General features: G+C 44.9%; 1 protein-coding gene across 1 annotated transcript; it reads left to right on the forward strand.

The window, feature by feature from the left end:
• Nucleotides 1-1,146: 1,146 nt before the first annotated feature.
• SLC16A14 (solute carrier family 16 member 14) lies at nucleotides 1,147-24,354 on the forward strand. The gene is made up of 4 exons (XM_007943933.1): nucleotides 1,147-1,405; nucleotides 8,869-9,012; nucleotides 16,059-17,036; nucleotides 24,203-24,354. The coding sequence occupies exons 1-4, from the start codon at nucleotides 1,147-1,149 to the stop codon at nucleotides 24,352-24,354; spliced, it is 1,533 nt and encodes a 510-aa protein (XP_007942124.1).

A 24,354-nucleotide genomic window follows, 5' to 3' on the forward strand; every position in this document is an offset into this window, starting at 1 on the left:
CCTCCCAGACTTCACCCATGTGTCTTTTCCTTACCATGATCCTGCTTTGTGTCCTTTTACTAGAATAAATCTATCATCTTAAGTATGGTACTTTCTGTGAGTTCTGTGAGCTATTCCAGTGAATTATCACACACAAAGGAGTAGGCAGAGCCAGCAGGTGAAAGCGAAGGTACCCAGGGGAGACCCACCCCACCCCAAGCTAGTGGCTGACATCTTAAAGGAACAGTGGGAAAACCCTGAGTCTTTGGCCAGCAGGTCAGAAGTTTGAGGTGTCATGTGGACTCCCCAAACTTGCAGCGGGCGTTTACCTCTTTGTCATCCTGAAGGATGTGAGATCTGCCCTAGCACTGTGTGGCTAGGGGCAGAGAGTGAAGGTGCCATGTGGGCGGCTGGTGTCAGAGATGATGAAGTGGGGAAGTGGCAGTGTGACTACTCTTCACATTCTGGGAACTGGATTTCTGCTGATTCTTCTCTATGAAGATCCCAACAAAACAAAGCCACCCTGAAAGACTGCCTGAGACCAAATGACTTCCTTCTCTAACCTCTTTTTGTCACTTGTCAATATGCATCTTACAAGGGACACAGAATATGGGCTTTGCAGTCAGGAATAAAAGCCACACACTGGCATCAAGTCAATTCTGACTCATAGTCACCCTCTAGGACAGAGTAGAACTGTCCCATGGGGTTTCTGAGGCTGTACATCTTTATGGAGACACACTACCACGTCTTTCTCCCATGGAGTGGCTGGTGGGTTCAAACTCCTGACCTTTTGTTTAGCAGCCAAATGCCTTAACCACTACACCACCAGAGAGTTCAAATCCCACTTTCCAATCTGGCTGCACTACCTTCTAGCCATGAGATTCAGGACAGTCACTTCATTTCTCTGAGTCTACTTCCGTTTCTCCAAGATAGGGATTGCGATGCTTTATCGGACATGGTGAAACTTACACTTACCTGTAAGGATGACACAGGTTTCATGACAACTCTGGGTCCTGTAAAAGTGAGGAGTGTTCCCAAATCAGCACAATGACAAAGATTTAGCTGATGGGTGAGGGGGAGGTAGAGCTTTCAAAGGAAGATGAAGGTGCTTTTGTTTTCATGTTCAATGTGATTGTTTGCTGAATGTCTTTCAGAAAACCTTGGAAAATGTACACAAGTCATGAAGACATTGGGTATGATTTTGAAGATGACCCCAAAGATAAGAAGACACTTAAGCCTCACCCAGACATCGATGGCGGATGGGCCTGGGTGATTGTCCTTTCTTCCTTCTTTGTGCACATCCTCATTATGGGCTCCCAGATGGCCCTGGGTGTCCTCAACGTGGAATGGCTTGAAGAATTCCACCAGAGCCGCGGCCTCACCGCCTGGGTCAGCTCCCTCAGCATGGGCATCACCTTGATTGTGGGTATGTCTGCATGTGACCTGCTGTAAAGTGAATGGTTATCCGGGGAGAATCCCTCGCCCTATTGTTGTTAGGGAGCTCTGGTAGCATAGTGCCTAAGGCACTTGACTGCTAACCAGAAGGCTGGCGGTTCAAACCCACCAGCCACTCCTCGGAAGGAAGATGGGGCAATCTGCTTCCGTCGTGATACTGCCTCGGAAACCCAAGCAGGGGTCGCTATGAGTCGGGGCCAACTCGACGGCAAACAACAACAACAACATTGTTATTAGACCTAGTTGCCTTTGAGTCAGTTTTGACTCACCGAGACCCCATGCTCTACTAAGATTTTGTATTATCGAAACATTGACATTCTATGTCAGCAAAGTTTCTATCTGGATTTTGAAACCATTTGGAGTATTTAAAAACAGATCATTGTAAAACTTTCCTGTGCCCCAATTATTTCCCTTAAGCTGTTAAAATGCATTATTTATCATTATTGTCTCTATTTATGTACCATTTATGAATATTTAAATGGATAAAATAGTACGGTTGACCCAAAGGGGTTCTATTGGATGTTTTGGATGGTCTGGTGCAGCACAAGGAATTATGAATCATTCAGGAAGGCCCAGCAGTCACCAAACCTGCTGCTGTCTCGTCAGTTCTGGCTCATGATAGCCCTGTGGGTTACAGAATAGAGCTGCTTCCTAGGGTTTTCTTGGCTGTGATCTTTACAGAAGCAGATTGCCAGGCCTTTCTTGCATGGGGCTTCTAGGTGGGTTTGAACTGCCAACCTTTAGGTCAGCAGCCAAGCACAAGCTGTTTGTGCCACCCAGGGACCTAGAAAACAGTCTAAAAGTCAAGTGACAAGCTTTTTTCTGCATTCTAATGTTTCTAAATTGAAGTATGATCATATTTATTAAAAGAACTTATCTTTCTAAACACAGCTTAAACAGCTTATTGATACGGCTAACAATAATATATTCTCATAGTTTTCTAAGGAGCCCCGGTTGCACAGTGGTTAAAGCTCTCAGCTGCTAACTGAAAGGTCAGCAGTTTGAGCCTACCAGTTGCTCTGGGAGGAAAACGTAACAGTTCCCTTCTGTAAAGATTAAACTAGAACCAAACCCACTGCCATTTCCAAGGCTGTGAATCTTTACAGAAGCAGACTGCCTCATCTTTCTCCTGCAGAGCGGCTGACAGGTTCAGACTGCTGACCTTTAGGTTAGCAGCTGCATGCTTTAACCACTGCCCACAGCCTTGGAACCCAATGGGGCAGTTTTTCTTTGGCCTGGAGGGTGGCCAGGAGTAAGAATCGACTCGATGCCAATGGGTTGGGTTCATTCTTTGGAATATTTCATTTAATTCTCTTATCTTCTGAGGTACTTACTACTGTTCTTAATGTTTGCTTCACTTGAAAGCTACACTTTTACACCTAATTTTTGAAAAGTGTAAGTATTCATGCTGTATTTTTTACTGGGTCTTTCTCCGAGTTTGTGAGAGGTGCATTTGACAGGCCTGTGTGTCTGATGGCTATGTGGCCCTCAGCGATGTCTACTTCAGTAATTAATTGCATGAATCCAATGAAGAGTTTCGCTGATCTTGGCTGGCATTTAATCAGTGTTACTTTTGACAGCACAGACAACCAAAAGTGGTATGGTTAGGGACTTATTTCTCAAGACGTGTGTTGTGTGTGTATATGAGTGTATTTAACAAAGGAAATGAATACTGATCTAGTTTTGAAATTAAATAAGGGCACCATGATGCCTGTCAGAGAATTGTCGATAAATTATTGAACTGACTCTTTTAATCCTGCATCATCCTTGTTCGAACCAGGACTATGAAGAATGCACAGAGGTTGGCTTTGCTCTAGAGGATGCTCTAGATTTCTGTTGAAGTCTACCTTCCCAGTAAGACAGGAAGGGAAAGCATTGCTTCCATAGCACTTAAAATTCAGCTTCCTTTTTAAAAAACAGGTAAGTTTTTAAGGGGCAGGGAAAACTTTTCTAGACTCAGTCTAAGAAGTGTGTGCATGTAGCAGAAAAGAAGGCCCAGGAAAAGGCCAGGATATGAAGGATCCCAGGATCTTCCAAACAATCCAGAAAAGTTGCCTTAGCTATTGTTTTGTATGTCATGAGTTCCCCAGAACTCAGCAGTGGAAACCAGGCCTGAAATGACTGAGTATGGTTTTGGAGATGACCTCAAAATATGAACACATGCCTCATACGGCTGGGGACACAGTTGGAGCTGCATGTTCCCAGTCCCCTGAATCCTGCTTGGTGGAAGTTTGGATGATGAGCCAACCTTTCTACAGGGAAAGCTGCCAGCCTGGGCTCAGCTATCAGAACATGGCAGGGCTCATAGTTCTATGAGTGAAAGGTCTTTCGTCCCATCTGCCATGATGCTAACTTACTGTGCATCAGCTGCCTGGTACAGGGTGGCTGCAGATACACTGAGCAACATGAAGGCTCTTCTCCAAGCCAGAAACCCACAACCACAGCTCTGCTACGTGCCTGCCCCAGTGGGTTTCCAAGCCTGCAAAGCTTTATGGAAGCAGACAGCTTCATTTTTCTCCCACGGAGTGGCTGGTGGTTTTGAACCACCGGCCTTTTGGTTAGCAGCTGAGCCCCTTAACCACAACTCCTATTGCCACATGCCAGGAGCTGAGTTATGTCGATGAGCTCATTTGATCCCCAAACAACCCTGAAAGGCCAGCCCCTTACCTGTTTCCTACAGATGAAGAACATGCAGCTCTCAGAGAGATGATTTAAATCGTTTCCCAGAGGTTGAGTAGCCAGTAAATGTGGGACGGGCTTCACTCCTGGTCCACTGGACTCCAGGATTACATCCAGTGTGACATCCAGTGTGACATTCTGCCTGTCACGACATCAAACGAGAACTGATGGAGGGAACACACAAATTGTTTTCACTTTCTGATCATTATAAAACCAAACCGACGGCCATCGAGTCGATTCTGACCCCTAGCAACCCTTGAGGACAGAGTGGACCTGCCCCATCGTGCTTTCTAATTGTCCTGAGCACATATGCTAGAGGCGGGTTACTTTCCTAAAAAGGAAACGAACTCACGAATGATGTTACAGTGGCAGGCAGCTGTCTCTTTCTTACAGATGGTAAAATCAAACACACGCTGTTTGATTCTTTTCTAGCATGGATTTGCTAGATTCCTACAGAAGATCCCAACTTTTAACAAAATGGAATCGCCTGGTTGGTAACTACACAGTTTCTGGGATTGGTCTGGGAATAATTATAAGCCACATTGTTGGGAGGATCCATAGACTCTGCAGGGGATCATTTACTTGCTAGAAATAGATTTAGACTCCTGGTTATCGATCTTGGCCTCACATCAGAACCACCGGGGAGCTTTAAAACCCTGCTGTCCGATTGCACCTGGTCCATTAAATCAGAATCTCTTGGAATGGGACCCAAGCAACAGGATTGTTCAGTGGTTAAGGCATTTGGCTAATAACTGAAGGGTCAGGAGTTCAAACCCACCAGCTGCTCCATGGAAGAAAGATGTATGTGCCAGTCTGCTTTCATGAAGATTCACAGCCTTGGAAACCCTATGGGGCAGCTCTACTCTGCCCTACAGAGTTGCTGTGAGATGGAATTGGCTCAATGGCACTGGGTTTGGTTTGTTTTGGTTCTTTCCCATCCCTGAGTGGTTAAATGGTTAACACCCTCGGCTGCTAACTGAAAGGCTGGAGGTTTGAGTCCACCCAGGGCCACCTGGGAAGAATGGCCTGGTGCTTTGCTTTTGGAAAATCGGCCATTAAAGTCCCCTATGGAACACTGTTCTGCGCTGACACACAGGGGGTCGATCTGAGTGGAGCGGACTCAGCGCCAACTGGTTAACTCTTCACCAGTCACAGTTACTCTAGGACGCCTGGGGCTCAAAGAACTTCCTGCTTCAGGTGCCAGCCTCACTCACGAGACTGCTCCTCTCCTCACCTGGCTTCGTGGCAACCTGTCAGCTTCCCAACAGGCAGAAAAGGGACAGCCTCCTGGGGTGTTGCCTCGGCACTGTGATACTTTATTATGTGGGCCGTGGGCCAAGATTCAAATTCCTACTGGAGAGGAAGAAGTCTGATAATGTATATCATCTCTTTCCAAAACATTGGATTTCTCTGTAAAAGTATGAGTCATGGTGCAAGGGTGGGTGGAAAACCTACCTCCTTAGGTGTTATCTCTGCTTTATTACCCTACTCTCCAAAGGTGGTGTCGGGAGTTCCTCTCATTGTGTTGGAATGGCTCTTGGATCCTGGGCGGCCAGCTGACCAGCAGTAAACAGTGGTTAGAAAGTGAAGCAGTTATGGACCCTGGCCTTGGCTTCTTAGATTTTGTTGTCATTGCAGAGGCGTCTCAGCACTCCTGGGTCTGACCTTGCCCTTCATAAATCACTACAGGTCCAGCACGTGGAGGGCAAGAGTGTCACTGACTAAGAGCCAGACCCTGTTATCGAAATAACATTCCTATCGGTAAAGCAATTCATCCCGTCTGTTTGTAACACAGATTTCTCCTGCCTGCTGCAATTGCACCAACTTTGGGATTCAGCCTCCACCCCCCGTTTTTCCCATCAAATGTTTTTTAACATACGGTTGCACAAACATTCTCTATTTCCGGAAATCTTGCTTCGTGGAAAAAATGATCATGCTACTGATGGGTGATCTGTTGACCTTTCCTGGCTGAAGAGGGCCATTAACAACAAACTGACGAGTCATGCATTTTTCTCCATGGTACCCACTCATCAGATTTCCCCATGGTCAACGGGCCATGAGTTCAGATAAATGAAAATCACTGTAAGGAAATTCGAGCAACGTCTTCAACCTATTGTTCCTGAATTTCCATTTTCCCCAGTAATTCCTTTAGATGTTTATTTTATATATTATCTCCGTAACATACTTATTTTTAAATATGTAAATACACGGCACATTTATAACACATAAATAATGTATGTTAAGGATTTATGTGTTACAAATGTGTTATATATTACTTATTTAATGTAAATATTATGCAGGAGCTCTAGTAGCACAGTGCCTCAGGCACTTGACTGCTAACCAGAAGGCTGGCGGTTCAAACCCACCAGCCACTCCTTGGAAGGAAGGTTGGGCAATCCTACTTCCGTAGTGATACCGCCTTGGAAACCCAAGGAGGGGTCGCTATGAGTCGGGGCCGACTCAATGGCAAATAACAACAACAACATGTTATAAATATATAGTATATGGTACATACAACGTTTAATATATTGTCTATTTGAAGAGATTTAGTGACTGGATTATTCTCTGCTTTGCAACAGAGTTAATTAAACTAATCCATGTCTCTTCATAAGGCACTCTGGTGGTGTAGTGGTGAAGGCATTTGGTTGCTAACCAAAAGGTTGGTGGTTTGAACCCACCAGCCGCTCCATGGAAGAAAGATGAGGCAGTCTGCTTCCATAAATATTTACAGCCTTGGAAATCCCATGGGGGATTGATATGAATTGGAATCGACTCCATGGCAGTGAGTCTGGTGGGTTGTTTTTGGTGTATCATCATAATTTTTAGGATTAAGTCTGCCAAAACCATTAGACAAATTCACTAACAGACTGTACACTGAAAATGAACATAAATGTAGTTGGAACTTTAAAGTTATATTTTATTTCAGCTTGGGTTAAAAAGGCAGAGTTCCTTAGAACCCTGCAAGCTTTTAACTTGAGACAATCCCACCTGAACATAAGATTTCATGGCTATAGAAAATAACAGTGATTGAAGGTAAGACAGTGTTTCAAACGTGTCGTTTGAGTGAACATTGAGAGCAGTCTCCTTCTGCATCTGTGAAAGTCTGAATGGCTATTTGAGCTGGAACTAGGGTCACATTGATCACAAGGCCATCATTAAGTGTTGGTGGCACTGGAATTCACCACAAAACCAGGAAGAAAACAAAGAGGGTCGGCAGTTAAAAAGCAGAGTACCCTGGTAAAGTAAGCCGTCAGCAGTGTGCATATTGTCACATCTTGCACAATCAAGTATATTCCTGAATCCCTACCTGGTGTCATAGGTTCATGACACCAGGTTCATGTCCTAGGTCTCGTCAGGGACAGGGAGGGTGAGCAGATGCTGAGGGAGGTGTGCAGCAATGGCAGAGAGTAGCTCAGCTTCATTTCTACCTGCACAGCTCCATGAGAACGGCCCACAGAGCCTCTGCGTGGATCCTTGAGAACCTCTTCCTGCACTGCCTTTAGGTCCCGAACTCAGAAAGTCTGTAGAGGCCAAAGAAGTAGCGTAGTAAATGAGCACAAGAGGGTAGGCATAAGGCAAGAGGGAAGGGTGGCGACTGTGGCAAACCAGAGAGCATTACCCAGCTAAAAGGGGTCAGCCACTCCCTGGCTCCAGCTGGTTTGAACTGTGGGCAAATTGTCTGTGTTGCCATTGGATTTTCTGTGAACTCTCTTAAATGTTAAATGTTGGCAACTGGGTTGAAACACTTTGTGTTTTTTATTTTACAAATAATTTAAAAAAACCTTTCTTCAGGATACACAAAATGCATCCACAGGTTGCATGTACCCCTGGTCCCCTAGTTGGTTGTTGTTGCCATCAAATTGGCACCAACTCATGTTAACGTTATGTCCACAAAAAATACTTTGCCCAGTCTTGAGCCATCTTCACAACTGTTGGCAAGTTCAGGCCCACTGCTGCGGCCACTGTGGGTTTTGAGCGCCCTCCAATCTAGGGAACTCATCTTCCAACACTGTATCAGACAGTATTCTGATGAAATCCTTAAGGGTTTCATTGGCTCAGTTGTCAGGAAGTAGGTGCCAGGCCTTTCTTCCTGCACTTAGTCCTCTAGTTTAGGTCTTCTGTTATGAACAAGAATGAGCCAGTTTATTTGTCTATTGTTTTCAGGTCTGCCTTCCTTGAAAACCTAGAACCTTGTCCTCTCCATTGAAATCACCTAAGTCCATCTTTGTATGCTAGAAGGTTTTGGGTTTATATAATAGCTCTGGAAAAAAAAAATGCAACCCACTGCCATCCATTCGATTCTGACTCATAATGACCCGACTAGATTTCCAAAACTGTAAATCTTTAAGGAAGTAGATTGCCACATCCTCCTCCTACAGAGCAGCTGGTGGGTGTGAACCATCAACCTTCTGGTTAGAAGCCAAATGCCTCACCCAGTACACCACCAGAGCTCCGTACATAACAGCTCTGTTGTTGTTGTTGTTTGTCGAGTCGGCCCCGACTCATAGCGACCCCTCCTTGGGTTTCCGAGGCAGTATCACTACGGAAGTAGGATTGCCCAACCTTCCTTCCGAGGAGTGGCTGGTGGGTTTGAACCGCCAGCCTTCTGGTTAGCAGTCAAGTGCCTTAGACACTATGCTACCAGACATAACAGCTCTAGTAATGCTTTATTCCTTGTCTTCGTATGAGCATTTACTGAGAAAGTATGAAAATAAAATCCCATCCATCAATTCCTTTGTTACTGTTCCCTTACAGGGCCTTTCATTGGCTTGTTCATCAACACGTGTGGGTGCCGCTGGACAGCGATCATCGGTGGGGTGGTGAACGCCCTCGGCTGGGTGCTAAGCGCCTACGCAGCAAATGTACGCTATCTCTTCATTACCTTCGGAGTGGCAGCCGGTAAGTAGGTTTCTTTTTTTACTTGATTTTCAATTGTTGGGCCTTTTGAAAATGATTTAACTGTGGAAGCAAAGAGATCCATTAAAACATTCTATTCTCCACCCTGCATCCACTCCAGTAAGTACTTTTTAATACAGGATATTAAATATGCCTTAAATGTGGAAACCAACCTAACAATTGTACTTGGCTTTCCTCATGGAGCGAAGTTAAATTTCCAAGGCTTGGCTTTAAATGCTAGCCCTTTCTCCTTTGAGATGCCGGAAAGTGAGGGTAACATACATGGACTTCGGTGACTAGAGTGAATAGTGGGGAAGAATGACACCTTCCCATTTAATAACCGCAGAGCTGGGCATGAGTCACAGAACAGTCATTTTCACTGTCAGCCTTATTCAAATTAATGAAATCACAACTAAATCCACCAATCTGTAGGGACTCTTGAAGTAGCAAATTTAGAGCACGGTTAGAGTGTAGGTTAGAATTGGCTGCCAGACGGCATGGCTGTGCATATCCTTTCTGCACAGTACGTTCCCAGTCATAATTTCCTTTATCAACAGGTAGTGGAGTCACACCGATAATAGTACTCATTTGTACAATTGTATGTCAGGGAACCTGATCCAGCCTGATTTTTTCCTTGTAGGTATAACTTTGGGCAAGTCTTAACCTACCTAGGCCTCCATTCCTTATCTGCAAAACAGGGCTAATAAGAATGGTGCTTTAGAAGATTGTTGAAAAAATTACCGATTGTCAGCAAGTCAGTTCCGACTCACAGCAACCCTACAGGATGGAGTAGAGCTGCCCTGTAGGGCTTCCAAAGCTGTAGCCTTTACGGGAGCACACGGCCACTTTTTTCTGCTGTGGAATGGCTGGGGGGTTTAAATCACCAACTTTTCAGATGGTGGTCGAGCGCTGTAACCACTGTGCTACAAGAGCTTCTGTTGAAAAGATCACATGACATAGCCACAGTAATCAAAATAGCCTGGTGTTGGTACAACGGACACAGAGACCAGGGGAACAGAATTAAGAACCCAGAACTATACCTATCCATCTATGGACAGCTGATCTTTGACAAAGGGCAAAAGTCCATTCAATGGGGAAGAGACAGTCTCTTTAACATATGGCGCTGGCAAAACTGGATATCCATTTGCAGAAAAATGAAACAGGTTCCATACCTCACACCATACAAAAAACTAACTCAAAATGGATCAAAGACTTAAATGCTAAAGCTAAAACTATAAAGTTCCTAGAAGATAACACAGGGACTAAGCTAGAGGTCCTGATTTTTGGCATAAATACACTATCAAACTGAAAATGCACAAACAACAAAAGATATACTAGATAACTGGGACCTTCTAAAAATTAAATACTTATGCTCATCAATAGACTTGACCAAAAGAGTAAAAAGAGAACCAATAGACTGGGGGGAAAAATTGGCAACAACATATCTGACAAGGGTCTGATCTCTAAAATATACAGAAAACTTCAACACCTTAACAACAAAAAGAAAAACAATCCAAATAAAAAATGGGCAGAGGTCATGAACAGACACTTCACCAAAAAAGACATTCAAGTGGCTAACAAACACGTGAAGAAATCCTGATGATCATTATCTGTTGTTGTTACTGTTGTTGAGTGCCATCGAGTCAGCCCTGACTCACAGCAACCCTGTGTACAACAGAACAAAATGCTGCCCGGTTGGGTGCCAGCCTCACACAGGTGTTGCTGTACCTGAGCCCATCGTGGCAGCCACCATGTCAGTCCATCTCACTGACAGTCTTCCCCTTCTTCACTGACTCTGTTTTCCAAGCATGACATCCTTCTCCAGGGAATGGTCCCACCTGACAACATGACCAAAGTAGGTGAGAGGAAGCCTGGCCATTCTCGCTTCCAAGGAGCATTTTGGCTGCACTTCTTCCAGGACAGATTTGTTCGTTCTTCTGGCAGTCCATGGCACTTTCAGTGTTCTTCAGCAACACCACAGCTCAAGAGCATCAACTCTTCTTCAGTCTTCCTTATTCTTGTCCAGCTTTCACATGCATATGAGGCTATTGAAAATGCCATGGCTTGGGTTAGACGCACCTTAGTCTTCAAAGAGACATCTTTGTTCTTCAGCACTTTAAAGAGGTCTTTAGCAGCTTATTTCCCAGTGCAGTACGATGTTTGATTTCTTGACTGCCGCTTCTATTGGTGTTGATTAAGAATTCAAGTAATATGAAATCTTTGACAACTTCAATCTTTTCTCCATTTATCGTGATGCTTATTGGTCCAGTTGTGAGGATTTTTGTTTTCTTTATGTTGAGGTGTAACCCATACTGCAGACTGTAGTCTTTAATCTTCATCAGTAAGTACTTCAAGTCATCTTCACTTTCAGCAAGCAAGGTTGTATCATCTGCATATCACAGATAATTGATGAGTCTTCCTCCAATCCTAATGCTGCATTCTTTTTCAAGCCACATTCCTAATCATTAGAGAGATGCAGATCAAACTACAATGAGATACCATCTCACCCTGCAAAAATAGCACTGATCAAAAAAACAGAAAACAACAAATGCTGGCAAGGTTGTGGGGAGCTTGGAACTCTTATGCACTGCTGGTGGCATTATAAAATAGTACAACCACTATGGAAAATGGATGGACCTTTCTCAAAAAACTAGAAATAGAAATATCTTATGAGCCAGCAGTCCCACTCCTAGGTATAAGAGCAGGGCTGTAAGAGCAGTGACATCAATAGACATATCCACACCTGTGTTCATTGCAGCATTATTCACAATAGCAATTGAAACTACAATAAGCTACTATATACTATGCACCTATTAAAATATCTACAACTGAAGAAACTGGCGATATACAAAGTGTTGGTGAGGATGTGGAGCAACTGGAAGTCTCATACATTGCTGGTGGGGGTGTAAAATGATACAGCTACTACAACCCATTTAGAAAACAGCATGGCATTTTCTTAAAAAGTTAGACATATACCTACCATATGATCCAGCCATTCTATTCCTAGGTACTTAAGTAAAGAAAATGAAAGTATATGTCCACACAAAGAGTCATTTACCAAATGTTTATAAAACCAAAAAAAACCAAAAAAACAAAAACTCAACTGCTGTCAAGTTGGATCTGACTCATAGCAACCCCTCCTTGGGTTTCTGAGGCAGTATCTCTACAGAAGGAGCTCTGGTGGTGTAGTGCCTAAGGCATTTGACTGCTAGCCAGAAGGCTGCAGATTCAAACCCACCAGCCACTCCTCGGAAGAAAGGTTGGGTAATCTACTTCCGTTGTGATACTGCCTTGGAAACCCAAGGAGGGGTCACTGTGAGTCGGATCTGACTTGAGGGCAGTGAGTTCGGTTCAGTTCAGATCTCTACGGAAGTAGATTTATTGCCTCATCTTCCTTCTGAGAAGGGGCTGGTGGGTTTGAACCACCAGCCTTCTGATTAGCAGTCAAATGCCTTAGGCACTACGCCACCAGAGCTCCTACCAAATGTTTATAGCAGCTTTATTTGTAATAGCCCAAAACTGGAAACAACCCAAATGCCTATCAACAAATGAAAGGATAAACAAATTGTTTTATACCCATGTGATGGGATACTGCTCTGCAGTGAAAAGGAATGACCTATTGATACATGCAACAATATGGATGAATCTCAAAATCATAAAGTTGAGTGAAAGGAGTTAGAGAGGAAAAGAGTATATACTGTATGATTTCATTTACATATAAATGTAGAGTGACGAGTTTAACAGTGACAGAAAGTTGACCCATGATTGCCTAGGCACAGAGGATGAGGGACAGAAAAATTACCATTTGGCACAAGGAGACTTTTGGGACAACTGATCTTGTTGTGGATTGAATTGTGTCCCCCTCCAACTATGCATTGAAGTCCTGGTTCCTGCAGCTGTGGATGTGATCCTGTTTGGAAGGAGGGTTTTCCTTGTCATATTAATCAGGTCATACCCAAAGGGTGGGTCCGAAACCTAATCACTTCTGAGTTATGAGAAGAACAGTGTGGACCCTGAGACACACACACAGGGGAAAGGCACCATGTGAAGGCAGACACACAGAGATGCATCTACAAGTCCAGGAACGCCAAGGATTGTTGACAGCTGCTGGAACCTGCAATAGACAAAGAAGGAGCTCCCTCTAGAGCTACACCCTGACTTTGGACTTCTGTCACGTGAAGTGTGTGACTTCTTCAAAGCCATCCACCGTAGTGTTCCGGTTGTGGCAGCACTAGATAAATGAGACAGACACATTCATTATCTTGACAGTGGGGACAGTCTCACAGTTATCAATATAAGCCAAAACTTAACAAATTGTACACTTTAAATATAAAGCTAATTGTATATCAATTATACGCTGGTTAGAAAAAAGAAAAAAAAAGGACACATGGTTCCTAACAGGTGCTCAGCCAAGGTTTAAACCAAAGGCCTCCCAGTTCTTTCTGTTCTGAATTCCCTAATACGGTTATAAGGATAATAATAACACTGTGTTTTAATGTTTAATATAAAAGAATCTGTTGGTTCTTTAACAAATAATTGGTTTTTTTTTTTTCAAAATGGTAATAGATGCAGTTGTTTGGCACCTGAATTTTTTATACCTAAAATAATTTTTTGTGAAAAAGTATAAAGAACTGAATCTTGTATTACCATACCTTCCTATTGTGTTACTACACCCTCCATTGCTGTGGAGTTGAGTCTAACTCAGTGACCCAATAGCACAGAGCAGAACTGCTCCACAGGGTTTCCAAGGCTATGAATTGTTAAGGAAGGCTACTACCACATTTTTCTTCTGCAGAATAGCTGGTGGGTTTGTACTGCTGCCCTTTCAGTTAATAGCTGTGTACTTTAATCACCATGCCACCAGGGCTCCTCAATCTTGTATTAATTTTTGTTAGAAATAACCAAAAGACAATGAAATTTTAACGTAAGATTTCTTCTGAGTAGTTATTCTATGTGCATAGAGGGAGGGCATGTTGATTCCAGAAAATCAAATGGATCAAAGAATCTGGGTACAATGAGGATCATAAAAGGAAGAACCAAAACCAAAACGAAAATCAAACGCACTGCCCTTGAGTCGGACCCGACTCATATCGACTCCTCCTTGGGTTTCCGAGGCAGCATCTCTAGGGAAGTAGATTGCCTGATCTTCCTTCCAAGGAGTGGCTGGTGGATTTGAACCGACAGCCTTCTGGTTAGCAGTCAAATGCCTTAGGCGCTACGCCACCAGAGCTCCTCATAAAGGGAAGAAGAGGGAGAGATATAGAAGATGAATCATTGGCTAATCCCAACAGACTGACTGAACCCTGCCATTCCCCTCTTACTGAGATCAATAGGTGTCAGTTCCCAAGATGGTCTCTGCCTATCCATCCAGCCATAGCTTTTGAAATTCACATTCAGCAAGCTGGCATCTAACCAGAAAGAAAGGATTTGCAACTTTGGGTGAAAGAAAAGCCACTGGCAGATTAATTTTGGTCAGGGATTTCTTTAAAGGAATAGTTGATAAGTAAATAAAATAAATATTTCTTCTTGTAAGAAAACCCCAAAATCAAACACGATATCTGCTATCAATTTCTCCCTTTGACATTTCAAAATATAACCATTTTCTCTTCCCGCAGAACTTTCTTTCACTCATTTAATTCCTTTATGTGTCAGACACTGTTCTAGGAGCTTGGGAGAGGTTTGTCAATGAACAAAATTGAAGATCCCTGCCCTCAAGGAGCTTATAATCCAGCCAAAGAGGAGAGGCAGGCAGATGTGAACAATACACGTAATTAACAAGCAAATTCTATGGTGAAGTGCTGAGTAGATGTAGCCCATGGCATTCATGTCTTCAAAATAAAATTGCTAAGTTTCTAGTATCCTTATGACAGAATACCTGTGGTTATGCTAAAGTGGTAGGTAGGGGAGAATGGACTGAAGTCACATTTTAAGGAGGTGGCTGCCAGGTCCTTGAGTTAACCCCCTTAGGTTTATGTTCTTTTCAAAGAGACCTAAAGGTTTTACAATGACAAGTTATCTAAAGGGAATTCTGAAAGAACAGAGGAGGAGTGCACCTCTTTATTTTCAACCAACCGGTTGTCCATAAATCCATTCTGACTCATGGTGACCCCACGTGTCACCCCATCTGTGTCAGAATAGAATGTGCTCCATACGGGTTTCAGTGGCCGGTTTTTCAGATATGGATCACCAGGCATTTCTTCCGAGGGGCCTCTAGTTGGACTTGAACTCCCAACCTTGGTTAGCAGCCGAGCATCCATTGTTTGCACCACAAGTGACTCCAAAAAACCAAACTAAACTCACTGCCATTGAGTCAAAGCTGACCCATGAGAACCCCTCCTTGGGTTTCCGAGGTAGTATCACTACAGAAGTAGATTGCCCAACCTTCCTTCTGAGGAGTGGCTGGGTAGCAGTCACATACCTTAGACATTACGCCACCAGAGCTCCATTTCCTGTTTTCAGTTTGTATTTGTCCTAATAGTTATTGGGTGCTATCAAGTCCATTTCTGAGTGATAGTGACTCCGTGTGACAGAGTAGAACTGTCCCATGGAATTTTCTAGGCTGTAATCTTTACAGGGAGAGCTCTGGTGGTGTAGTTCCTAAGGCATTTGACTGCTAACCAGAAGGCTGGCAGTTCAAACCCACCAACCTTCAGAAGGAAGACTGGGCAATCCACTTCCATAGAGATACCCCCTCGGAAACCCAAGGAGGGGTTGCTATGAGTTGGAATCAACTTGACGGCAGTGAATTTGTTTTTCGTTTTTTCTGGTTTTGGGGATCTTTACAGAAAGAGATTGCCAGGTCCTTTCTCACCCAGTTCAAACTGGGCAGGTTTGAACTCCCACCTTTCTGTTAGCAGTCAAGCACTTAACTGTTGCACCACAAGGTCTCCTTGTCATTACAGTAATAGTCATCATTTATTTGTTTAAAAAAAAAAAGATAGTATAACAACTAGTATAATGAAATGGGATGGTCTTTAAAATGATACAAACCCTGGTTGTGGCCAATTATGATGTTCACCTGCTTTTTCGCCCTCTTTCCACACCTGCAGGCTTTGGGAGCGGGATGGCCTACCTCCCAGCGGTTGTCATGGTGAGCAGGTATTTCCAGAAGCGCCGTGCCCTGGCACAGGGCCTCAGCACCACGGGGACAGGGTTTGGTGCCTTCCTAATGACCGTTCTACTGAAGTACCTCTGTGTCGAGTATGGCTGGCGGAACGCGATGTTCATCCAAGGTGCCGTGTCCTTAAACCTGTGTGTCTGCGGGGCGCTCATGAGGCCACTCACTTCTGGAAAAGAGAGAACTTTCCCAGGAGAAAAAGGTCCGCCTGTCCTCCCCACTTGCTCCACCGAGTCTGTGAAGTCAAACAAGCACGTGGGCAGAGTCGAAGAGAAGGACAGAGTGCCAGACAATGAGGAGACCCTGTGTGACCCACAAGCCCAGGAGTGCCAGGGCCAGGTTCGACATGGGATGGACCTGGGGGCTTTTCGGGCCCTCAAGACCATGAGCCTGCTCACCGTGAGGGTCAAGAAGGGCTTTGGGGACTGGTACTCAGGCTATTTTGGGACAGCCTCACTTTTCACCAATCGAATGTTTGTAGCCTTTATTTTCTGGGCACTGTTTGCCTACAGCAGCTTCGTTATCCCTTTCATCCACCTCCCAGAAATAGTCAACGTGTATAACTTGTCGGAGCAGAATGATGTCTTCCCTCTGACTTCGATCATAGCAATACTCCACATCCTCGGGAAGGTGGTCCTGGGGATCGTGGCCGACCTGCCGTGCATCAGCGTTTGGAGCGTCTTCCTCATGGCTAACTGCACGCTCGTCGTCAGCATTTTCGTCCTGCCGCTGATGCACACGTACGCCGGCCTGGCGGTCGTGTGCGCCCTGGTTGGGTTTTCCAGTGGTTACTTCTCCCTGATGCCTGTAGTGACTGAAGACTTGGTCGGGATCGAACACCTGGCAAACGCATACGGCATTATCATCTGTGCCAACGGCATCTCTGCGTTGCTGGGACCACCTTTTGCAGGTAAACTGGTCAAGTTGTTAAGAGTATTGGGGAAAAGTGACTAAAAACAAAATCTACTCCCAACCCAGGAAACCTCACAAAAATAGAAGGGAAAGAGAAGTTGTATGATGGAATAAGCATTTAGAAAACTCTAAAACCAAACTCATCGAGTCGATACCAACTCATAGCAACCCCCATTGGGTTTTTGAGTTGGCAAATCTTTACGGAAGTAGATTGCCTCATCTCCCTTCCATGGAGCAGCTGGTGGGTTTGAACCACCAACTTCTGGTTAGCCCTCAAATGCCTTAAGCACTACACCACCACTACAGAATGTGATGTGCCTCAGGCTCTCTGCTAAAGAGATTGGGAAGACAGAGAGGAATCCCACTCTTTACACAGCTAAGTGGGCCCAACCCATTACATTCATGTTTTCAAGATAAAATGGCTAATTTTTCCTGTATCTTTATGGCAGTATACCCGAAGTTATCCTACTCTGCTTCCAGGGAACTGAAAAGTAGAGTGTGATCTTCCTTGGAGATTACAGTTCAAGACATGATTCCCAAGTTCTTGAGGAAACATCCTTGATTTAACATAGTTTTTAAAGGAATAGAGAAGAAATTTATGATGACAAGTTATCTAAAGCAAATAAGGGGAGCTCTGGTGGTATAGTGCTTAAGGCATTTGATGGCTAACCAGACGTTGGTGGTTCAAACCCACCAGCTGCTCCATGGGAGGAAGATGAGGCAATCTACTTCCATAAAGATTTATTGCCTCAAAAACCCAATGGGAGTCGCTATGAGTTGGTATCAACTTGATAGCAGTGAGTTTGGTTTTAGAGTTTTTTAAAGCAAATTCTGAATCAACAGGAGAGGAGGGGGAACCTCTCGTTTTCAGCAGGGAGAGTGAAAACCCCCTTATTTTCCATTTCTATTTGTCTTTACAAAGCTTAAGAAGCTCTGTTAGCACAGTGACTAAGGTATCTGACTGCTAACCAGAAGGCTGGTTCAAACCATCCTTCAAACTCAACAGCTAAGCAAGACCGGGCAATCTTTCTACAAAGATCTACCACCTCAGAAACCCAAAGGGGGTCACTAGGAGTCAGAGTAGACTTGATGGCAGTGGGTTGGGTGGGGTTGGGTTTTTATTTTACAGTGCTTGGTGGTGGTGTTCCAACTCATGAGTGGAAGACATGCAGATGGCAGGTGACATGTTCATTAATGTTGAGTCCGTAATAAATAAGGCCATCTCCATTTGTGAGCACCTTCCTTTTTTCTTCCATCCTTGCCCCACAGTTTCTCACTTACAAACGTTAGAAAGTTAAGAGCCCCTCATGAGATAGGCCATAGATGGACTTTTGACCCTCTCTGTGAGACAAAGTGGCCAGGTAGTCAAGAGAAGAAGTGAAGGGACTGGGAACTGCAGAGCCCTACCCTGTCTGCAGCGGAAGCCTCTGGTCACCTGGAAATACCGGGGATCATGGCCAGACCTGGGCTTTGTTTGTTTATTGCGATGTATTCTGAAGGGAAACCAGGACTCCGGACATTTTCAGAGCACTGTGTGGGCCCAAAAGAACCAGTGAGGGGTTGGATCTGCTCCTGTATTCGTTTCCTGTGGCTGCTGTAATGGGTTTCCACAAAATCCGGCTTAAAACAACGCAAAATTATCCTAATTCTGGAGGTCAGAAGTCCGAAATGGGTCTCACGGGAGTAAACTACAAGTGTGGGCAGGGCTGTGTTCCTTCTGGAGGTTGCAGGGACAATCTGTTTCCCTGCTTTCTACCGCTTGTAGAGGTTACCCACAGTCCTTGGCTGATGGTCCCTTTCTCTAACTTCAAAGCCAGCAGAGTAACACCTTCCAATCTCTCTCTGACTCTGACGCTCCGATCTGCCTCCTTCACTTATAGAGGCCCTGCAATGACATTGAATAATCTCAGTTCCATCTCCTTAATTAATCACACTCACAAAATCCCGCTTGCCATGTGAAGTAGCGTATGCCCAGGTCCCGGGGATTAGGACGTGGGCATTTTCAGGTTGGGGCGTTACTCCGCTGACCACAGCCCACAGGTCCACAGCCCATCTGTTAGTAACATCCAGGGTACGATCTCTCACACTTACTCACTTCAGTCAAACAGAATTTGTGTGTTGCAATGGGCATACCAGAAGTCGTAAACACCAAAGAGTCTCATCTCTGGCCCAGGCACCTCCTTAGTCTGTCCCGGTTGGCATGATTTAAGCTTCTTGGGAAGACAAATCAGGGTTGGGCAGGTGAACTCAGTCCCTAAGATGCCAGGTACTGGTTAAAGGTAACAAGGTCTGTCCCTTGTCCAAGGACTGGAGGTAAGAGCCACATAGTGTGGCTGGGGCCAGATGTCAACCCAAAGGTGCTTTCTGGAGGTGGCTGTCAGGCCAGCCAGGCCAGAGCTGAAGGGGATGGTCAGAGCCTCCAGAAATGTTGGGCAGTGCTTAATTCAACAGGGTGAAGTCTCACATGTTCCGATACCCCTTGACCACCTCACTGCCTGCCTGGCCCCTCAATAATCCCTCATCCTTTGGCAAGAACACCTTCTTCCCAGTGGATGGGGAGGACCATGGGCACAGGACAAAGCCCTCCCTGCTCCTTCCTTTCCATCTTTTTGTGATGCTTAAAGTCATCTCCTCTCCTAGGACCCTACTGTCAGTGGGCTTGTGCCAAACACACTCATTTTTAAGAAATACTCCCCTTGAAGTTCATACTAGCTGTGTGAATTAGAAGTTCAACAAATTATGGATTTTTGCCTATATGGCTGACAATGCCAACAATTGACTGACTAAATGATTAAAGCCTGTGAATTACTTGGGGACACCCAGTAGCTACACATGGGCCCCTTCTGGATCTAGCTGCGCCTTTTCTCCTCCTGTGCACAGATGTCGGTACGGTATTCTGGGTGACAGCCAGAACTGTTGTGCAGCACCCTGTCCTGGCAGCTAACGGGTCTGCACATGCTCAGTGATTTCTCTGTGTAGAGTTCTCTGTCTGCATTTGGTCTCAGTGAACCCCCTGCCAATGGTAACATAGAATTGTGTCCCATTAGAAATCTAAAGTTCAGGGACTGGACGATGTTGGCGCAGCACCTCTAAGAGCATCTTTGCCTTTTCCCTATGCTAGTTACCTCATGCTCACATAATGGCTGCTGTAGCTCCAGCTATTACACCCTATTCAGAACAACAAGGAGGGAGAGGGGAGAGGTTCAGTCCCAGAAGGCTTCCACATACATTGATCGGCAAGAACTATATCACACAGCTAGTCTGAACTTCAAGGGGAGTATTTTCTTTTCCAGCCTCTGTAGTAGAGGAAGAAAAGGAGAAAAGAATTGGGACTAGGGGTTGGATTAGTCCACCAACTACACCTGCTGGAAATGTTAACTTAAATATCCATTGAAGGGAGTGGGGGAGCATTAGCACTGGCTTGTCCGCCCTCTGGCTGAAGGCACTTCAGTTATATTGTACGTGGAAGTGGAATCGGTCATTGGTGGTTCTTTGCATAATCCAGAGGCACTTGCTGCTTCTTACAGTCACTGTGGGGTTATACTGATCTATCAGATTTCAGTGGCAGCATGGCCCCACAGCTGGGAGATGCTACATAAGCAACTCATGGTCAATGTCAGCTAAAGCACCAGCATTTGCCAGTGTGGTTTCCCAGTTGCCATGGCAATGTCCTCCTCACTCCTTTGGATACCAGTGGATGTGCTTTCTTGAGTGGAAGGCCAGGGAGTTACAATGAGAGGACACTGAGCTGTGCTCAGCCCTCAGTCCTCAGGCCTTATCTCTGCTCGTGCCAACATTCCTCCCTAGAAGTGGATTCTGTAGCTGAATGGGACCCGCCAGCCAAGGCAGAAACCACTGTGTCAGTGGGAGAACCTCCCATGGATGAGAATCAGCTGCTGTTCTGGGTCCACTGGAGTCAATGTTCCCATGTGCCTCTCCAGGGCAGCAACCTGAAGGGGCCTGCCTGGCCTTCTTAATCTTTGCTTGTTTCTTTATACCACTTCCACCAAACTCATGCACTACAGCATGGTGGACAACATTCCTTGGCTAACAGTTGTTGTTGTTGTTGTTGTTGTTGTTGTTATGTGCCATCGAGTCGGACCCAACTCATAGCGACCCCTCCTTGGGTTTCTGAGGCAGTATCACTACGGAAGTAGGATTGCCCAACCTTCCTTCCGAGGAGTGGCTGGTGGGTTTGAACTGCCAGCCTTCTGGTTAGCAGTCAAGTGCCTTAGGCACTATGCTACCAGAGCTCCCTTGGCTAACAGAATAGTGTCTAATCCACTGGATTTCTAGACCAAGGAGCCAACATTGCAATGAGGTACAAGCCTAGCCTTGTTGTTGTTGTTATGTGCCATTGAGTCGGACCCAACTCATAGCGACCCCTCCTTGGGTTTCTGAGGCAGTATCACTACGGAAGTAGGATTGCCCAACCTTCCTTCCGAGGAGTGGCTGGTGGGTTTGAACTGCCAGCCTTCTGGTTAGCAGTCAAGTGCCTTAGGCACTATGCTACCAGAGCTCCCTTGGCTAACAGAATAGTGTCTAATCCACTGGATTTCTAGACCAAGGAGCCAACATTGCAATGAGGTACAAGCCTAGCCTTGTTGTTGTTATGTGCCATTGAGTTGGACCCAACTCATAGCGACCCCTTCTTGTGTTTCTGAGGCAGTATCGCTACGGAAGTAGATTGCCCAACCTTCCTTCCGAGGAGTGGCTAATGGGTTTGAACCACCAGCCTCCTGGTTACTAGCCTTAAGGTACATTAAATAAATAAATAAATACCCATTGCTGTGGAGTAGATCCAGACTCATAGCAACCTTCTGGACAGAGTAGAACTGCCCCATAGGGTTTCTAAAGCTGTCATCTTTATGGGAACAGAGTGCCACATCTTTTTCCTGTGGAGCAGTTGGTGGGTTCGAACCTCTGACCTTCCAGTTAGCAGCCAAGTGCTTAACCACTGCACCACCAGTGGGGTCAATGTAGAAACTATGAATGACTATATAACCACATTAAATTCTTGCTAGAAATTCAATGTGGGCTACAAATGATTACTTTGGGTGGGTTTATTGCAAAGAAAAAGGTCCATAGTACCTTCTGTTTGAATAGGTTCAGAAATGAATGTGTTTTCCAATTGCCATAGCAGTCTCTGTTGGCATTAAAAAATCTGGTACCACTTTACTAAGTGTTAGAAACTCACACATTTCCATTAGGACAAAAATGGACAAAGACAGTGAACTGACATGTCAACCATGCCATTTAGCACCGTGAACTGCTTGACCCAGTTCATTTGTAATGCCGCTGTGCGTTCAGAGTCTGTTTTTGGAAAGACATTAATAATAGTAGATACTGTTCTAGAAGCTTCTGGTATGAAATATAGCAAAACTCAGCCACCATAATTAGCTGGACAAGAATCTATACATGTCTCTCGTCGTTTGTATAAACTCTACTGTGCGGTTTCTCAAGAAGAACTGGACATACTCATGTAGTAAACAAGAAAGTCAGCTATCACCTCTCATTGGGGAGACTCACACAAAAAGGTGCAGGTAGTCGGCAACCAGTTTTCTGATCCTGATTTGAGTGGATGCCTGGGTCAGGGCTGCCAGGGACCCTCGGCTGCAAAGCAGGGAACCAAGCTCTGACCCGGAGGGAGAGCCGTGGAGGGTGAGTGTGGAGTGCATTTTCACGGAGACATCTCTGTGAAACAGCTCTGTCAGCCTAGGCTGGGGGCCAGAGCAGGACCTGAAGTTCTGTCCCTCATGCCCTGCCTCGCCTCCAACACACGATCCAGGCTGAGTGCCCAATAGCCGAACTATTACAAGCACCCAAGGGAGATGCCAGCACCCAGAGGCATTAAGGAATATGTCCTGTAGGAGGCCTGGTGGTGCAGTAGTTAAGTGCTCAGCTGCTAACTGAAAGGCTGGTGGTTCTGACCCACCCAGCAGCTCCAAGAAAGCAAGCTCTGGTGACCTGCTTCTATAAAGATTAGACCACAAACCAGATAAAAGCATTGCCATCAAGTTGATTCTGACTCACAGCAACCACAGACTACCACCTAGGAAAATGGATGGGGCAGTTCTCTTCTGTCTCACGGAGTTACTAAGTCAGAACTGACCCTATGACACCTAATAACAACAACAGCAACAAAAGTATAGACTAGGTTCCTAGGAAGCACAGTTGACGTCCCACTGCTAACCCAGAAATTGGCATGATGCAGGAGATAAAATAAACAGACTAATGTAAGTAGCTACTAGAAGTCAGGTGTACTGGTTTACACCTTTCACGGTGGTTTCTGTGTGGCTGCTAACACAGTAGTTAAAGTGCTCAGCTGCTAATCATAAGGTCAATGGTTCAAACTCACCAGCCGCTCTGTGGGAGAAAGATGAGGCAGTCTGCTTCCGTAAAGATTGACAGCCTTAGAATCCCTATGGGGCAATTATACTCTGTCCTCCAGGGGTGCTGTGAGCCGGAATGGACTACCAGCAGTGTGTTGGTTTAGTTTATTGGTGGGAGAAGATTAAGGTCCACTTATGGATTCATTTGCCAATGGGATGTTTCCTAAAAGATATTTTTGAAAAGTGGTCACAGAATATGTTTGGTGATTGAATAATTTATTTTTATTTATTTATTTGATATCTTTGCTAATTCATGCAAAATTCATATTTTGCCATAAATAAAATTCTTAATGTGTGGCTCAGAAGAAAGACCTCACAATCTATTTCTGAAGAAAACAGGCTTTGAAAAAACCCTGGGGAGTACAACTGTGATGACACCCACGGGGTCACCATGAGTCAGAATCACTCCACAGTTCCTGGCTTGGTTTTTTAGAAAATGGCTAAATGTAACTTTGGGCATGAAATGGCATTATTGTTGTTGTGTGCCGTCGAGTCGGACCCAACTCAGAGCGACCCCTCCTTGGGTTGCCGAGGCAGTATCACTACGGAAGTAGATTGCCCAACCTTCCTTCCGAGGAGTGTCTGGTGGGTTTGAACCGCCAGCCTTCTGGTTAGCAGTCAAGTGCCTTAGGCACTATGCTACCAGAGCTCTTATGAAATGGCATAGAAGTAAATTATTATGGAAAAACTGGTTGTAGCAATAAATGCGTGCTTTGTGTTCTTGACTTTTCCCAACTACCTTTCACTGAGTATCTTCTTTTTTGTTTTGTAGGGTGGATCTATGACATCACACAAAAATACGACTTTTCCTTCTATGTGTGTGGTTTGCTTTATATGGTAGGCATACTTTTTCTACTCATTCAACTGTGCATCCGGATTGTAGCACAATCCAGAAACAAATACGTGGATGGCGCCCCTGTATAG

The sequence above is a fragment of the Orycteropus afer genome, unplaced genomic scaffold, assembly GCF_000298275.1.
Source record: "Orycteropus afer afer isolate SDZICR_OR568_19922 unplaced genomic scaffold, OryAfe1.0 scaffold00006, whole genome shotgun sequence".
NCBI lineage: Eukaryota > Metazoa > Chordata > Mammalia > Tubulidentata > Orycteropodidae > Orycteropus > Orycteropus afer.

Coding starts and splice junctions, on each gene's coding strand:
- SLC16A14 (XM_007943933.1), top strand. CDS start 1,147: ATGTACACAAGTCATGAAGACATTGGGTATGATTTTGAAGATGACCCC. Junction 9,013..16,058: donor TACCTTCGGAGTGGCAGCCG/GTAAGTAGGTTT, acceptor CCACACCTGCAG/GCTTTGGGAGCGGGATGGCC. Junction 17,037..24,202: donor GCTGGGACCACCTTTTGCAG/GTAAACTGGTCA, acceptor TTTGTTTTGTAG/GGTGGATCTATGACATCACA.